At 39.1% G+C, this 18,547-nt stretch overlaps 1 protein-coding gene across 3 annotated transcripts in view; it reads left to right on the plus strand.

Moving 5' to 3' along the window:
* Positions 1–18,547, plus strand: part of IARS1 (isoleucyl-tRNA synthetase 1) — an 81,111-nt gene that overhangs the window by 53,340 nt on the left and 9,224 nt on the right. For all 3 annotated transcript variants that reach the window (XM_043927358.1, XM_043927357.1, XM_043927359.1), the window contains 10 exons: positions 1,277–1,368; positions 2,142–2,219; positions 3,035–3,156; positions 3,595–3,697; positions 3,946–4,029; positions 7,337–7,511; positions 9,964–10,076; positions 14,831–14,926; positions 15,614–15,790; positions 16,530–16,635. In XM_043927358.1, coding sequence (XP_043783293.1) covers positions 1,277–1,368; positions 2,142–2,219; positions 3,035–3,156; positions 3,595–3,697; positions 3,946–4,029; positions 7,337–7,511; positions 9,964–10,076; positions 14,831–14,926; positions 15,614–15,790; positions 16,530–16,635 — 1,146 coding nt within the window. The remainder of the gene's footprint in view (positions 1–1,276; positions 1,369–2,141; positions 2,220–3,034; positions 3,157–3,594; positions 3,698–3,945; positions 4,030–7,336; positions 7,512–9,963; positions 10,077–14,830; positions 14,927–15,613; positions 15,791–16,529; positions 16,636–18,547) is intronic.

Consider the following 18,547-nt stretch of genomic DNA (forward strand, 5'->3'; position numbering starts at 1 on the left):
TCTTTCCCAGCATCAGGATCTTTTCAATTGTGTCAGTTCTTCGCATCAGGTGGCCAAAATATTGGGAATTTCAGCATCAGTCCTTCCAATGAATGTCCAGGACTGATTTCCTTTAGGATGGACTGGTTGGATCTCCTTGCAGTCCAAGGGACTCTCAAGAGTCTTCTCCAACACTGCGGTTCAAAGGCATCCATTCTTCGGCGCTCAGCTTTCTTTATAGTCCAACTCTCACATCCATACATGACTACTGGAAAAACCATAGCTTTGACTAGACGGACCTTTGTTGGCAAAGTAACGTCTCTGCTTTGTAATATGTTGTCTAGGTTGGTCACAGATTTTCTTCCAAGGAGCAAGCGTCTTTTAATTTCATGGCTACAGTCACCATTTGCAATGATTTTGAAACCCAAAAAAATAGTCTGTCATTCTTTCCACTGTTTCTCCATCTATTTGCCATGAAGTGATGGGACCGGATGCCATGATCTTAGTTTTCTGAATGTTGAGCTTTAAGCCCACTTTTTCACTCGCCTCTTTCACTATCATCAAGAGGCTCTTTAGTTCTTCTTCGCTTTCTCCCATAAGGGTGGTGTCATCTGCATATCTGAGGTTATTGATATTTCTCCTGGCAGTCTTGATTCCAGCTTGTGCTTCTTCCAGCCCAGCGTTTCTCATGATGTACTCTGCATATAAGTTAAATAAGCAGGGTGACAATATACAGCCTTGACGTACTCCTTTTCCTATTTGGAACCAGTCTGTTGTTCCATGTCCAGTTCTAACTGTTGCTTCCTGACCTGCATACAGGTTTCTCAAGAGGCAGGTCAGGTGGTTTGGTATTCCCATCTCTTTAAGAATTTTCCACAGTTTGTTGTGGTCCACACAGTCAAAGACTTTCACACAGTCAATAAAGCAGAGGTTTTAATGGAACTCTCTTGCTTTTCTGATGATCCAGCGGATGTTGGCATTGATCTCTGGTTCCTTTGCCTTTCTAAGTCCAGCTTGAACATCTGGAAGTTCATGGTTCATGTTCTGTTGAAGCCTGGCTTGGAGAATTTTGAGCATTACTTTACTACCGTGTGAGATGAGTGCAATTGTGTGGTAGTTTGAACATTCTTTGGCATTGCCTTTCATTGGGATTGGAATGAAAACTGACCTGTCTCCCTAACAGATGTGATAGCCCTTGAATGGCAGGGCCTACTTGCTCTTTCTTGTATCCAGCCCTGTCTTAAGCTCCCAAGACTTTTGTATGTTCTCACTGTCTGATTGGTTGTCTTACTTTCAGCTTACAGGCTCTATACTGTGGTTCCTCGCCTGGTCAAGTTTGTGGATATTTTGACCAATTGGTATGTTCGGATGAACCGTAGAAGATTAAAGGTAAGTGTAGGCTTCTATTGGGAAGAGCAGAAAGTGCAGGAAGTATGAAAGTTGAGGAAAAATGAGAACAGGCAAAAGCAAAAAGGGCGTTTTCAAATGCTCTCACTTTTTATAGCTGTGTTTTTCCTTTTACGTTGCATATTAACTGTACTGCCATTTTTTGGATAGGGGGGTCCTTAAGTTTAAAAGTCATCTCACATGTTTTCAAAACACAATTACAGACAACATATTAGAGGGAAAGTCTCAGGCCATTTAGGACTGTACTGAACAGACCTGTTAAAATCAAATAATTCATGAATGTATTTTGCAAGTGTTGTTCGGTACAGCTATGATCTTCAGATGGGCACTTCATCGCTTCTATCACTAGAGGGATGGTTCCTTATTGATGAGACTCTTCATTAAGCCTTTGGGGATATAGGATGAGTGAAGCATGGAGCCTGTCCCAGAACTTAAGCTATGCATAAACAGCAATGCTCCATAACAGGGAGTGAGGTACACCCAGACCACTGCCCATCAGTACTACCTTCAAATGTGTTAATGATAAAATCCTGTAACAAAACAGTAATTTTGTTTTGTTAAAATGTATCACATACACGTGCATGTGTGTGTGTGTATATGCACATATATTTAGAAGGACATTAAAATGTTTAAAGTAGTTATCTCTGGATAACTTAATTATGGCTGAGTTTTCCCCTTTTTATTACCTTTTTTTTTTCCCCTTTACAGTGACCTATTGGTTTTAACAGTTTAATGTGTGTGTTTTTTATTCTTAGGGTGAAAATGGGGTAGAGGATTGTGTTATGGCCCTGGAGACCTTGTTTAGTGTTCTGCTTTCTTTGTGCAGACTTATGGTAAGATGCTTCATCCCATTCTAAAACTCTAGCCCCGTGGGCTGCTTGTGGTGCCCAGTTGCTGCACTGTCCTCTGTTTGTATCTGTTCTTTATTTTTTTCTATATTTTAAAGTTCTGTAATTGTCTATGAGTATCAGGGAAGGTCTTGAGCTAGTAGCTAACCAAACAAATACATATATTGCAAACAATATTTCACTTGAGACACTTGAGTATTTTCACTGTTCCTACCAATTGAAATATTCATTAAATTATATATAAGTAAAAGTTCCTACCAATTGAAATATTCATTAAATTATATATAAGTAAAAGTTTCACTTTTAGTTTCCTGTGTCTTATTTCTGCTCTTTCAGTTTAATGTTATAAGCCTTCTATTTATTTCTTAAACATACATGGAATGAGAACCTGCTTTATACCAGGTCCTCCACCTGGTGTCTCATGTATGAGCTCATTCCTTCTTCCTGTTAAGCAGGTAGAGTTTCCCCAGTTTACAGATGAGGTTTCTGAGACTTTAGGAATATTCATTCCTCTGCAGTTGACTTGACTGCCATGTGGTCATTGGCTCCTGTTTTTATTATGGACATCTTCAAGGATGTTTGGGACACTTCTGTCTGTAGTCCTACTTCTTTGCTTCTGAGTGTCTGTCTCACCCAGTTCAAAATGAGGTCATTTTCATAGGCATGTTTTGTTAACCTCATGTCCGGTTCTGTGCATATTCCCGTGTCATTTCTCTAAAATGTTTTAGTTTTTTCTAACTCTTGAGATCAGTTAATGATGGCTACATATGAATGACATAATGTTTTCTGTCCTTATACAGGCCCCCTATACCCCTTTTCTTACTGAATTGATGTATCAGAATCTGAAGACACTGATTGACCCTGTTTCTGTCCAGGACAAGGACACGTTCAGTATTCACTACCTCATGCTGCCCCATGTTCGGTAAGAATCAAATGTATCTAAGCCTCACCTGGGCCATGGCAAGGAGAGCTGCTAGAGAGGCACTCATGTGGGGGCCCAGCTCCCTGCTCCAGCTCACCTATGCCATGCCTTCCAGTTGAGCTGTTCCTCAGGCTACAGAAGGGGTATAAGAGGGATGCTGAGGGTGGAATCCCCTGTAGAGTTGTGGCATGTAGGGTGTGGGTAGGCCTTTGGTATCGTTTTGAGGAGCTACTGTGCACTGAGCATCGGGCTCAAGCTTGCCTCTCACTATGACTGCCCAAAGGCAGTCATGCTGTGCTCCCAAGAGCCTCCCTTGGGAAGCCTAACCACACCCTCCCCTCTCTCGTCCAACTTTCTTCCTCACCTAAGCACGTTTCTTCTTCGAGATTTTCTCTTTTTAAATCTAATATCTTTTATGTCCCTACCTCTCCCAATCAGTGAGGAATTGATCGACAAGAAAACTGAGAGTGCAGTATCTAGAATGCAGTCTGTGATTGAACTTGGCCGAGTGATTCGAGACCGCAAAACTATTCCAATAAAGGTTTGAGGTTTTATTTCTATTTTACATTGCACAGACCTAGAGAATTATGTCTTTGGAGTATTTTCTTCATATAAAGGGCTTCAAGCAATGGCATAAATTTCTTTTTGCAGTAAGGCTGTGAATGACTTAATACTAGTTAAGCCTGCTTAGTCTAGAGCTTGAAATTCAGATAGAACATGTAACATTTATATTTCTGCAGTTTAGAAGACTGGATGCTTAGTGAACTTTCCCATCCCCTTTCTTTCTAGTATCCTTTGAAAGAAATTGTTGTTATCCATCAAGATCTGGAAGCTCTTAATGAAATTAAGTCTTTGGAGAAATATATCATTGAGGTAAGACAGTTGATTTGTGTGCTTTGGTCCAAACTTTGGCTTCTGTCCTTGGGAAGATTATTTTGATTAGTATTCTTTATCAGTATATACATAAATGTAACCTTCTGTGAAATTTTACAGTTTGCTTTTTGATTCATCATGAATTTTTGCAATGTAATTAAAAAAAATTTTTTTTTTAAGAATTTGTATTTATTTTTTGGCCGTGCTGGGGGCATGTGGCATCTTAGTTCTTCCTACCAGGGATCAAACCCACACACCCTGCATTGGAAGCACAGATTCTTAATCAGTGGACCACCAAGGATGTCCCTGTAATTATAATTCTTTAACAATGATCTCAAGGTCCATGAAATTTTCATCTTCATCGGATCATTTATCCCTTCATCCACTTTTCTTCCCCAAAGTAATTTTTGATAATTAACAAAAAGAAAGAGCTTAGTTCCTTCAAATTACCCAAGTGTCAAGTAAACACTGGTTGTAAATAAACACTAGCATCGGGTACAGGACAGGGTCTCTTCTCACCCTGGCCACTCCCTGGTGTCTCGTTTCCCACTTGCAGGGATGTTCACTATGGTGTCTCTTACCGGGTTGTTCCTAGCATTTTACATACATGTAGACACATTTGTACATACATCTACACCCATGCAGGCTTCCTAGGTGGCCCAGTGGTAAAGAATCCACCTGCCACTGCAGGAGACTTGAATTTGATCCCTGGGTTGGAAAGATTCCTCTTGATAAGGAAATAGCAACCTACTCCAGTATTTTCCCAACCTATGCGAGGATACTCCCGTGTACAGAGGAGCCTGGCAGGCTACAGTCCATGGGGTTGCAAAGAGTCAGGCATGACTCAGCAACTGAAAAACATCAGATACGCACATCACTGGTTTTATTTGCGAATAGAGATGATCATATATGTAGTTTTTTACTTATTGTTTCCACTTTATAGTATTACTTAAACAACATTCCATGTTAAAACATAGAGACCTAGGACTTGCTGGTGGTCCAGTGGCTACGACTCCACACTCCCAGTACAGGGGGCTCAGGTTCAATCAGGGAACGAGATTCCATGTGCTGCAGTTAATGATCCTGCATGCCACGATGAAGACCCAGCACAGCCAAATAAATAAATAAAATTTTTAAATAAATAAATATTTTTAAAGAACTCTCCCTTTAAAAACAAAACATTAGAGATCTAATTTATTCTTTTTGCCAGCTGCATAGTGTTCACTTTCTGGCTGCATCACTATTTATTTAGTTACTCTAGTATTGTTGGAAATATATGTTTCGGATTATAAATAAAAGTTGTATGTGTGTGTATATGTGTGTTTGTGCAAATATGTCGTTAACTGTCGACTTAAAAAATGCACAACATAAGAGTTGCGAGTTAAGTTTTATTTGGGGCAAAATGAGGATGCAGCCCGGGAGACAGCACCTCAGATAGCTCTGAGAAGCTGCTCCTAAGAGGCAGTTCAATATATATGTGATTTTGGTAAAGGGGGAATACATGCAGGCAGGTACATTTTTTTCCAGAAGGTTTCTGCTAGTCTTGTGAAGCTTTGCTAGTCACAAGGAACAGTTACCACCATGAGGGATTTTGGGGCCTTTCCATGGGGAGATACAAGAACTGGGCTCATAAAATCAGCTCCTGAAAATACCTATCTGAAGACCTGTCCTGCCAGTTTTTCCCCAAGCACAGAATGTCTCATTTCTGCTGTCCACCCTGAACTCCTTTCAGGGGGTTATTGAAGGTCAGCAGCACGATTTAGTCCTTTTACAGGTACAGGTAGAGGCATGTGTGCTAAGTCACTTCAGTCATGTCCCACTGCTTGCCACCCTATGGCCTGTAGCCCACCAGGCTCACCTGTCCATGGGATTCTCCAGGCAAGAATACTGGAGTGGGCTGCCATGCCCTCCTCCAGAGGGTCTTCCCAAGGGGATCGAACCCTTGTCTCTTATGTCATCTCCTTTGTTGGCAGGCAGGTTCTTCACCACTAGTACCACCTGTGAAGCCCAGATAAGTAGATGGCAAGTGCCAATTGCTAGTTGACAGTGTGGATGTTGGATAGGTTCTTAAAAATGGAGTTTTGAGGTCAGAAGTTTAAACTGTCTTGTCAGTTGTCCTCCCAGAAAGCTTTATCCTGTGGTGTTTTTAAATGAAATACATATTTCAAATTTCATTTTTATTCCTTTCAAAGATAATATTTAAGGATAGAAAATAGCTCTTTTACCAAGAACCTGCCAACATGGGCTGCGTTCGCACCAAAACCATAAAGAAGGCGGCCTGGGTCATCATTGATAACATTTTGTGTTCAAAAGTTAAAATTTCACCATATAGATAATGTGAAAAATGAACGGGGTTTTGTTCTTTAAAAAAAAAAAGAAAAAGAGGATAGAAAATAATTTCTATATTTGATTTTGAATTATTTGAGAATTCTGGATAAATAGAGTTTATAAAACTCTTTAGAAATTTAAGAAGTTATAAAAATTCTGTAACGTTATATAAATTATGTAAAGTTATGTAAAGTTACATAAATTCTGTAACGAATGCTTAAGATATGGATAAAAATAGAATATACTTAAATATCTTGAGCACTCTGAGATCAAATAATATAGTAATGTATAATGGCAGAACATTTCCATATAATTTGCTTCAGTTGACAATTCCATGATACTTCATTTTCTTATTTCCTACTGTGTGGTCACCATTTCCTACTACATTAGTATTCCTTAACTTGCTAGCATGATGGAGACATGAAATATATGATTAACTGACTCTTCTGGTTAACTGATAGTTAAATTGCTCAAGGAAAGGTTACCCCTGAGACATGAAGTCCATATTTCTAATGCTACAGCTCTTGTTAATTGAGTTAGGGTTGTGCAGTCATCACCACAATTTTGTAGAATTTTCATCACCCCAAATAGAGACCCCAAATTATCATTCATGCATCATTTCCCCTCAGGATTCTACTGTCCTCTGGCAAACACAAATCTGTTTTCTGTCTCTGGGTGTGCTCACTCTGGACATTTTCTGTAGATGAAATCATACAATATGTGGGCTTCTATGTCTGGCTTCTGTGACTTAGCACCAAGGGTCATTCATGTTATAGCACGGATTAGTGCTTCTTTCCTTTATATTGCTAAATGACAGTCCGTTAGGTAGATATACCACATTTTATTTATCCTTTCCATAGTCGATCAGCATTTGGGTTGTTTCCACTTTTTGGTTATTGCTATAAAGAATTGTATTCAAATTTTTGTGGACATATTTTCATTTGTTTCATTTTTGTTTTTGCATGTCTATCAAATATAGGAATTGAATGTTCGAAAAGTTACATTATCTACAGATAAAAACAAATATGGCATTCGCCTAAGGGCAGAGCCAGATCACATGGTCCTGGGGAAGCGTCTGAAAGGAGCTTTCAAGATGGTGATGACATCCATCAAACAGCTGAGCAATGAGGAGCTGGAGCGGTTCCAGGAGAATGGTGGGTGTCTGTTCCATTGGGGTCACCATTTGTGTCCTCAACCTGATGGATGTCTCATACTTAGCCTCCTCTTTGATTTCTACTGTTACAGCCTTCCCTTAAATTAGAACTTTTTTTTTCTGTTCATAAAAATATTTATTATGAATAATTCTAATTTATTTTTTAAAAAGTAAAAATAAAAATGACCCATAACCCATCACCCATCCTTTAATGTAGATTGAAATTCTGATTTAGTTCACTGTTAAAATTCTGATTTAGTTCATCCTATATACATATGTAGTCATACAATTATAGCTTTACAAAATGGAAATCAGTCTATAACTTATTTCACATTTTTCACTTTTTTATATTTATATTATTTGGTTTTCATTTACCTTTTTATTTTGCATTTTCACTTTACATTATAAACATTTCTGTGTTTTGTCAGTCTTTAAAATGCTATTTCAGTAAGTGTTGCAAAAACTTTCCTTCCTGTGGATACCTGGTATTTTTTTAACCAGTCTGTTATTGTTGGTGTTTTCAATTGGTAAAGAATCTGCCTGCAGTGGAGGGGACCCCAGTTCCATTCCTGGGTCGGGAAGATCCCCTGGAGAAGGGATAGGTTACCCACTCCAGTATTCTTGGGCTTCCCTTGTGGCTCAGCTGGTAAAGAATCGGCCTGCAGTGCAGGAGACCTGGGCTTGATCCCTGGGTTGGAAAGATCCCCTGGAGAAGGGAAAGGCTACCCACTCCAGTATTCTGGGCTGGAGAGTTCCATGGATTATACAGTCCATAGGGTCGCAAGAGTTGGACACAACTGAGTGGCTTTCACTTTCAGCTAGGTTTCTACTTGAAATCATTGAGTCAGATGGGTAAACTGTAAGTTACCATTGAATTCTATAAGTGCTAATATGGGCCTGGAAAAATCTACCCTAATGAGAGAGCAAAACCCTTCAGATTCACCAGCCAGTGGTATAGAGCGTTACCCTTATCAGATGTTGCTTGTAGAGAAAAAGATGACTTGAGTTGCCAGAATGAAGACCAGAAGATATTCAAAGAAGAAAGTTATATTTTAATTTTAATTCAAAATTTTAATTTTTAAATACTTAAGTATTTTTAATGAAAGGGATTTAGCATTGAGGTTTGGAGCTTCTTCCAAAACTGTGTCAGAACTTAGAATGTATCTCTAAAATATCTAGAATACATATTTTGTTCTCACTGAGCAAGAGTGGAGTCATTCATTCAGCAAATATTTTTTAAAGCCCTTCTGTTTTGTTGACACTGAGAACATAGAGTTGAATAAGACAGACATTGTCCTTACCGTCATGGTGCTGGTAGACACTAAAGATGTATGGATATAATCATATTTTTGATAAGCGTGCTGAAGGAAATCTTTAGGAAGCTGTTCCAGGTGCCCAGGAGTTCTGACCTCTGCCATGATTAGAATCATATATGGTCTAATTACAGCTTTTTGACTTCCTGCAGCAACCCTAGGGTACAAGGTGTTTGAATGTTTGGGTTCCCTCTGAAATTGAAAATCATAAGCATGGAAGTGTCATGAAAGATTTAAGGATTCATAACTCAGATGAATAGTTATGGAAATTGGGGGAAATGTCTGTAAGAGTCCCCAAATTTTTAGATAAAATTTACAAAACATTAGAGGCTTGCAACTAAAAGTTGAATCAGTACTAATTCAACTTGATTTGTTAAATTAACAAAATCTTTGATCAGCATTCAGGTCATAAATCTCAAGCTATTTCACCAATTAGCCAAAATATTAAAAATTCCTGAAATAAGCTTTATTTGAAACTGAAGCCTGTAGTTTTTAAATTGTAGTTTCTGAATGAACTGTTCCATATTGATGAAAAGCAGTTTTTAGAATACGGTGACATAAAGTGAAAATGAAAGCCCATTGCTCAAAGACCCAGAAGATTGTTTTGTGAATTACTATAGTAAGCGGTATGGGAAATGGGAATTGCCATCCTCAGCTGTTTATATGTTCTGCCTACCATGAATAGGCATGATGCTCAGACCTTCACACTGTCTACCTGTTTTCACCCTGACTGTACTCGGATAGGCAGATAGAAGAACACCAGGGTTTTACCGCCTTTGAGTGGTAGGCCTAAGTCTAGTTTGACTCTACAGACTGTGCTTTCTTCCTTATAGCTTGCTGCTCATGTTTATGATGAGGATTCATTCGTTGCCTCTAGCACATGTTTTTGGATCTAGGTGCTTATATACAGCAGTAGATATGGGTGATTTAAATGGCCTTAAGATAGCATGGTGTAGTCTAAGGAAAGTTTATCTCATCCTTGACCACAACAGTGACATGAGTCAGAAAGACATAACCTCTTAAAGACTGTAGCTTGATGATTTGAAGTTTTTATTAGAGAGTGGCACAGTATATTGGTAGCAGGGCAGCTTGAGGAGTGGGTTACTGATTGAGTAACAGTGACAGTTGCTTTTCCAATAGGGACCATTGTTGTGGAAGGCCATGAATTGCATGAAGAAGATATCCGCCTCATGTACACCTTTGATCAGGCAACAGGTGGAACAACACAGTTTGAAGCACACTCGGATGCCCAGGTATTTTTCTATTCCCTAGAACATTTCTTTACCAAAAAATATGAACATCAGAGGAAAAAATACCTATGCTCCTCCTGACAGCATTGGCAGCTTGTCTCAGGGTAAAATAGCTTTTATTTTAGATTGGCCTTATTAAACTTCTCTATTGTAGCTTCTTGACATGTGCATTTCTTTAATGGATATATAAATAGATATTTTGTGACTTTATGCATGCCAGTAAGTGCCAGGTCATACAAAAATGTGGAAGATGTAATCCTACCCTTCAAGGAATGGGTCAGTCATGGAGATAGAAAAGTAAATCTGTTCTTATTATTCTACTTGGTAAATTATCTGGTAGAAATAAGTACAGAGAAGGGCTAAGTCTGGGTAGAAGTGGGAATGGTTAGAGAGCATCCCTTGAAGAGGATATACAGACAGTTGTGGATTCTGGGGTCTGGGTTTTTTTGTTGTGATGGATCACAGCATCTCTCTTCACTCTTGACCAGACTTCTCCAGACAGATAGATTGTAAGCTCTCCAATGTGAGAGTAAGGGACCTGCTCGAGTTCCTCTGTGCTTAATATTCCACATATGGGGGGTGATGGAGAATACCTCGTGTGAGTCTAGTCAACCTTGACATGAGGTCTTTTTTTTCGGCCGCACCGTGCAGATTATGGGATCTTAATTCCTCAACGAGGGATTGAACCTGGGCCCCTAGCAGTGAAAGCACTGAGCTCTAACCACTGAACTGCTGGGGAATTGTCGTACACAGAGTCTTAAATATGATGTAGACAGAACTCCACGTGGGCAGACAGTGTAAGGAGCTGACGGTGAGAAAACTACAAAAGAAGGAATTGGGCCCAGGGAAGAAGGTTTGTAACCAGCAAGAAGGTGTCGTCTTCTCTGGTCACAACCAAATAAGAGAGGCCTGAGGAGCTTGATTATACTTGTGGACGTGTTGTCTTGTGATGCTTCTGAGTTTCTTAGTGTGATTTGTGTATTGTGGGCATGGTTACCCTGCCATGACTCATCCGTTTTCAGTTTACCTCCTGTGTGTCTTCATAAAATGGAGCAAGTTTGTTATCTTTGAGTGTCCTCAAAAATGTAAATGGGGATGGTGCCTAATTTGTATATATATATATATATATTCCCCTCTATAATAGAAGTGATACTGTCATTATTACAACATCAACATTGACAACCTTTATGACAGAGAAGATGAAATAGTGGATAAAGTTGACAGGAAGGTGGCAATTTTAAAAAGTGTTGTGGCCATTTATAGAAATTGTGTTTTGAATCGCACAAACCAGTGGATAGAATAGGTTATGGTTAAAGAAAACAAGAGATGGCTGCTTTGAAGTCTTCAGTTCACTTGTTTGTGGTGAATCTATTATGAAAAGTTATGCTGCTGTAATAGCTTCATGACTGGTGATTTTATTTATTAGCAGAGTTGATATTACTTATTAGACAGAAAGCAGAGTTACATGTTGTTGTTATTGTTGCTTAGTTGCTAAATCATGTCTGATTGTTTGCAACCCATGAACTGCAGCATACCAGCTTTCCCTGTCCTTCACTATCTCCCGAAATTTGACCAAAGTCATCTCCATTGAGTCAATGATGCCATCCAACCATCTCATCCTCTGTTGCCCATTTCTCCTCCTGCCCTCTATCTTTCTCAGATTCAGGGTGTTTTCCAATGAGTAGGCTCTTTATCAGGTGACCAAAGTACTAGAGCTTCAGTATCAGTACATTCATTGAATATTCAGGGTTGATTTCCTTTTGGATTGACTGGTTTGATCTCCTTGCTGTCCAAAGGACTCTGAGGAGTCTTCTCCAGCACCATAATTCAAAAGCCATCAACTCTTTGGCACTCAGCCTTCTTTATGGTCCAGCTCTCACATCTGTACGTGACTGCTGGAAAAACCATAGCTTTGCGTGTACAGAACTTTGTCAGCCAAGTGATGTCTCTTCTTTTTAATATGCTGTCTCAGTTTGTCATAGCTTTTCTTCCAAAGAGCAAGTGTCTCTTAATTTCGTGGCTGCTGTCACCGTGCACAGTGATTTTGGAGCTCAAAATAAAATCTGCCACGCTTTCCACTTCTTCCTCATATGTTTGCCAGGAAGTGATGGGACCAGATGCCATGGTCTTTGTTTTTTGAATGTTGAGTTTTAAGCCAGCTTTTTCTCACCCTCTTCTTTCTCCATCAAGAGGTTCTTTACTTCCTCTTTTTCAGCCTTTACAGTGGCATCATCTGCAGTTGTTGATATTTTTCCTGGCTATCTTGATTCCAGCTTGAGTCATCTGGCCCAACATTTCACATGATGTACTCTGCTTATAAGTTAAATAAGCAGTTTGACAATATATAGCCTTGACATACTCCTTTCCCAATTTGGAACCAATCCATTGTTCCATGTCCTGTTCTAACTGCTGCTTTTTGACCTGCATACAGGTTTTTCAGGAGACAGTCAAGATGGTCTGGTATTCCCATTTCTTTTAAGATTTCTCACAGTTTGTTGTGATCCACACAGTCAAAGGCTTTAGCATAGTCAATGAAACAGAAGTAGATGGTTTCCTGGAATTCCCTTGCTTTCTTTATGATCCAGCATATGTAGGCAATTTGATCTCTGCTTCCTCTGCCTTTTCTAAATCCAGGTTGTACATCTGAAATTTCTCGGTTCATGTACTATGAACCGATGAAGCCTGTCTTGCAGGATTTTGAGTATTTACCTTGCTAGCATGTGAAATGAGCACAATTGTATGGTAGTTTGAACATTCTTTGGCATTGCCCTTCTTTGGAATTGGAATGAAAACCGACCTTTTCCAGTTCTGTGACCACTGCTGAGTTTTCCAAATTTGTGGGCATACTGCGTGCAGCACTTTCATAGCATCATCTTTTAGGATTTGAAATAGCTCAACTGGAATTCCATCACCTCCACTAGCTTTGTTCATAATGATACTTCCTAAGACCCACTTGACTTCACACTCCAGGATTTCTGGCTCTAGGTGAGTGATCACACCATCGTGGTTATCCAGGTCATTAGTATATTTTTTCTATAGTTCTTCTGTGTATTCTTGCCACCTCTTCCTAATCTCTTCTGTTTCAGTTAGGTCCTTACCATTTCTGTCCTTTATTGTACCCATGTTTACATGAAATGTTCCTTTGGTACCTAATTTTTTAAAGAGTTCTCTAGTCTTTCCCATTCTATTATTTTCCTCTGTTTCATGGTATTGTTCATTTTTAAAGGCTTTCTTATCACTCCTTGCTATTCTTTGGAATTCTGCATTCAGTTGGGTATATCTTTCCCTTTCTCCTTTGCCTTTTGCTTCTCTTTTTCTCAGCTATTTGTAAGTCCTCCTCAGACGACCACTTGCCTTCTTGCGTTTCTTTTTCTTGGGGATGGTTTTGGTTACCACCTCCTGTACAGTGTTAGAAACCTTCATCCATAGTACTTGAGACTCTGTCTACCAGATCTAGTCCCTTCAGTCTATTTGTCAGTGCCACTGTATAATCATAAGGGATTTGATTAAGTCATACCTGAATGGTCTTGTGGTTTTTCCTACTTTCTTCAATTTAAGTCTGAATTTGGCAATAACAAGCTCGTGATCTGAACCACAGTCAACTTCAGGTTTTGTTTTTGCTAACTATATAGAATTTCTCCATCCTCGGCAACAAAGAATATGATTAATCTGATTTCAGTGTTGACCATTTGTTGATATCCACGTGTAGAGTTGTCTCTTGTGTTGTCAGAAGAGGGTGTTTTCTATGACCAGTGTGTTCTCTTGACAAAATTCTGTTAGCCTTTGCCCTCCTTCATTTTGTACTCTAAGGCCTAACTTGCCTGTTACTCCAGGTATCTCTTGACTTCCTACTTTTGCTTTCCAGTCCCCTGTGATGAAAAGGACCTCTTTTTTTGGTGTTTGTTCTAGAAGTTTTATAGATCTTCATAGAAGCGGTCAACTTCAGCTTCTTTGACATTAGTGGTTGGGGCATAGACTTGGATTACTGTAATGTTGAATGGTTTGCCTTAGAAGGGAACCAAGATCATTCTGTCATTTTTGAGATTGCACCCAAGTACTGCATTTTGGACTCCTATTGACCATGAGGTCTACTCCATTTCTTCCGAGGGATTCTTGCCCACAGTATAGACATAATGATCATCTGAATTAAATTCTCCCATTCCCATCCATTTTACTTCACTGATTCCTAAGATGTCAACGTTCACTTTTGCCATCTACTGTTTTACCATGTCCAATTTACCTTGGCCTATGGACCAAACTTTCCGGATTCCTATGCAATATGCTCTTTGCAGCATCAGCCTTTATTTTCACCATCAGACACATTCACAGCTGAGCACTGTTTCTTCTTTGGCACAGCCGCTTCATTCTTTCTAGAGCTATTTCTCTGTTCTTCCCCATTACTATGTTGGACACCTACTGACCTGGGGGGCTCATCTTCCGGTGTTACATCTTTTTGCCTTTTCATACTGTCCATGGGGTTCTCAAGGCAAGAATGCTGAAGTGGTTTAAGTTGGTCTCAGGACATCTCCTTCAGGAGAAAAATGAAAAGTTGCACCTTTTTCTGCAGATGAGGAAATAACTGTTTACAACGGAGGACTCAAACTATAAAGAGACTAATTTCATGTCTTTGGCTCAGTTTTGTGATTGAATGGTGCTGCATTATATACTTCTAAGAATTTAAACACCATTTTTCTGAGTTTGAAAGAGCTGTTTTTTCTATATTTGATTGTCATGGTGTACACTGTTCATTCCTACAGGTTTTGGTTCTTTTAGATGTCACCCCTGACCAGTCAATGGTGGATGAAGGAATGGCTCGGGAAGTCATCAATCGTATTCAGAAACTTCGCAAAAAGGTCAGTTTGTGAGATTAAAATAAGCTACTGTTTAGAATTTTGTTTTGGTTTTTGTTTTGATTGTTGGGAAAGAGAGGAGACACAGGTAATATAAACCACAGTAATTTATTACTGATTGTCATTGATCTATGATCCATTCAGATTATACTTCTTAGGCTCAATTCCTTAGGGCTTCCACAAAACCATCTTCTGGATAGACAGTCCTCCTGACTGGCACATAAGGTTATCAGAGATGATAGCAAACACCTCTGAAGAACGGTAGAGGTGCACTCAGTGTGGAAGGGTTCTTAGCTCAGGGGAGAGAGAGATTGTTGGACCTGGATGGAATGAGGTGGTTCTTCCTCATTCAAAAAGCTGAGAGCCAGAGCAGGTGCGCAAAACCCATGGCCTTCCCTTGCTGGGTGAGAGAGCCAGAGAGTTTCTGTCTCAGGGAGGGCCCGCCACAGGTCGTCCTCCTCTGGTCAGGCTTTTGAGACTGAGTAGCCACTCCAGCAGGTGATGGTTTGCTGAGGAACTGTGTCTCAATTAAAAGCTTTGTGAATTCTTGCTTTTTTTTCCAGAGAGTTTGTCAGGATGTCATACCCTTCCATGATGATTCAGTGTGGGATCATCAGCTCTGTTTAACAGTGTTTTGTGTTTTAATTGACAAGTGTGCTTCCCTTTTACATTTTCTTTATATGCTTTCAGTGCAGTCTGGTTCCAACTGATGAAATAACAGTTTATTATAAAGCAACTTCTGAGGGAAAGTATCTGAATAATGTTATTGAAAGCCACACAGACTTCATATTTGCCACCATAAAGTCTCCTTTGAAGCCATATCCAGTTCCTATATCAGATGAAATACTTATTCAAGAAAAAATGGAGGTAAGTTCTGAATTCTGTTGAACTAGTAAGTGATTTAGGATTAAATTTTATATTAAGTTTTTGTAGTCGTATCTTAATGTTCTCTCCCCTGGTAGCAATTAGTATAGTACCATTCTTGAAGTATTGCTCTGGAGAATAGTGAATAGGATTAGAGAGTGAGGTCTAAAAGAGAAGAAAGAAAATTAGAGCTATGCTCTTGGAAAAGGTAACCAGGACATACATAAGAATTGCTGGATGACTTTATGATGCTGTCTTATCTAAAACTACAAAAACTAGTGTTGTGTAAATAGCAATTGACTTGAAAAGCAGTTTACTTGTGTGGTATTAAGTTATACATAGAATTACAATTTCATTTCTTGTTGGTACATTTTAGATGTAACTGTGAAAATCTGACCAAGATATGAAAGATATTGGCCAGTAGTTGAGAAGTATGTCTCAAAGTAAAAAATTCTTTTCTATATCAGTTAGTCATTTATTCAGTCATATGTTCCTGTGTTGATCCTATTTTGTATGGGACAAATGGAACAGACAATCAGGCCCTGAATGTGACTGTGTTTTCAATGGGAAAGAACAAGGTAAAAGCGGGGGGAAGTGTAGCTCTTGGCTGTTGTAGTAATTAGGTTAAATATGCTCTCAGAATTGTGTAGAGCTCTTATTCTTGCTGAATAGTTGCTATCTTAGTTGGTGACACTGTGATCAGATGCTATAGTTACCCAGTCACATTTTTTCATATGCTTAGTTAAAAGGGTCTGACCTGGAAATTACACTCACCAAAGGATCTTCCACACCTGGCCCTGCTTGTGCATATGTCAATCTTAACATTTGTACAAATGGCAGTGAGCAAGGTAAGAGTAAATGAATTCCACAGCTTGTATTTTATCTTTTCGTTAAACCTATGAATGTTTTTAAGGCTATTATAAGAGAATTGGTAAAATTGAGTAACTTTTTCTAATTGTCATGTAATGAATCCACAAAAGTAAATGATTGAACTTCCACTTCTAGGAAGATGAAGTAGACATACTTTTTCCCTGTTCTTCCCACAAAGTACAGCAAAACACCCTAGACATGATATATAAAAACAAGCATAAGAAGACTCTTAATGGTGGAGGGAAGAAGGCAGACCAACTAAGGATCTTTGGATCAAGTAAGAAGATGGAGAATTCCCTGGTTTTCTTTTTGCTTCATGTATCCCAGACTCAGAGCTGAAGAAGCTGGCAACCATGAAAGACCAATGGGCATGAATACAAACACCCCAACAAAATGTTCACAGGTGGCACTAGTGGTAAAGAACCCTGTGGCCAATGCAGGAAACATAAGAGATGCAGGTTCGATCGATGAGTCAGGAAGATCCCCTAGAGGAGGGCGTGGCAACCCACTCCAGTTCTTGCCTAGAGAATCCCATGGACAGAGGAGCCTCTCTGATACAGTCCGTGAGGTCACAACGAGTCAAACATGACTGAAACAACTAAGCACGCACGCACACAGAAAATCATGCTCTCTCTGCAGTGGGGGACCAGGAGAGTGGCAACCTAGCAAGACAAAAAAACTTCTAGACCATAACTGCTCTACTCCAGCCAATTAAACAGAATAAACTAGGCTCCACTACCACACACTCCTTATTGCAAAATTCAGACTCAAATTGAAGTAGGGAAAACCACTAAACCATTCAGGTATGACCTAAATTAAATCCCTTATGACTATACAGTGGAAGTGACAAATAGATTCAAGGGATTAGATCCGTTAGACTGCCTGAGGAACTGTGGACAGAAGATCGTAACATTGTACATAGGTGCTGATCAAAACTAGCCCCAAGAAAAATGCAAAGAGTCAAAATCCTTGTCTGAGGAGGCCTTACAATTATCTAAGAGAAGAGAAGCAAAAGGCAAAGGAGAAAAGGAGAGATATACCCATTTGAATGCAGAGTTCCAAAGAATAGCAAGGAGAAATAAGAAAGCCTTCTTAAGTGAACAGATACCAATGGAATATTTCATGCAAAGATCGCATTAATAAAGGACAGAAACTGTATGGACCTAACAATGCAGAAGATATTAAGAAGACATCCAAGAATACACAGAAGAACTGTAAAAAACATGTCTTAATGACCCAGATAACCACAACAGTGTGATCACTCACCTAGAGCCAGACATCCTGGAGTGTGAAGTCAAGTGGGCCTAAGGAATCATTACTACAAACAAAGCTAGTGGAGGTGATGGAATTCCAGCTGAGGTGTTTCAAATTCAAAAAGATGATGCTGTTATAATGCTGCACTCAATAGACCAGCAAAAGTGATTTAATTGACTAGTTTTTTCATTATATGGTACCAGGCAGTTAGACATCCATATGCAAAAATTGTCCTAGACCTAAGTGTTACACCCTATCCAGAGACTAAATTAAAAGGGATTACAGACGTAAGTATAGTACTATGAAACATTTAGGAGAAAACAAAATTTTAGGATTCAGGACTAGGCAGAGTTTTTAAGACTTAGTAACAAAAGTCCCATTCATAAAAAGAAAAACTGGGAAGTCGAACTTCTTCAGAATTTTAAACCCTGCTTTGTGAAAGATCCTGTGAAAATGATAAAAAAAAAAAAGAAAAAAGCTACAGACTAGTAGAAGATCTTTGCAAACCAGATATACAACAAAGGATGTATGCATGTAGAATAGGTAAAGAACTCTCAAAACTCAGCAGTTTTTAAAAATTTAATTAGAAAATGGGAAGACATGAATAGACATTGACCAAAGAAAATATATAGATGG

Source organism: Cervus elaphus, chromosome 16 (assembly GCF_910594005.1).
Source record: "Cervus elaphus chromosome 16, mCerEla1.1, whole genome shotgun sequence".
Classification (NCBI taxonomy): Eukaryota; Metazoa; Chordata; class Mammalia; order Artiodactyla; family Cervidae; genus Cervus; species Cervus elaphus.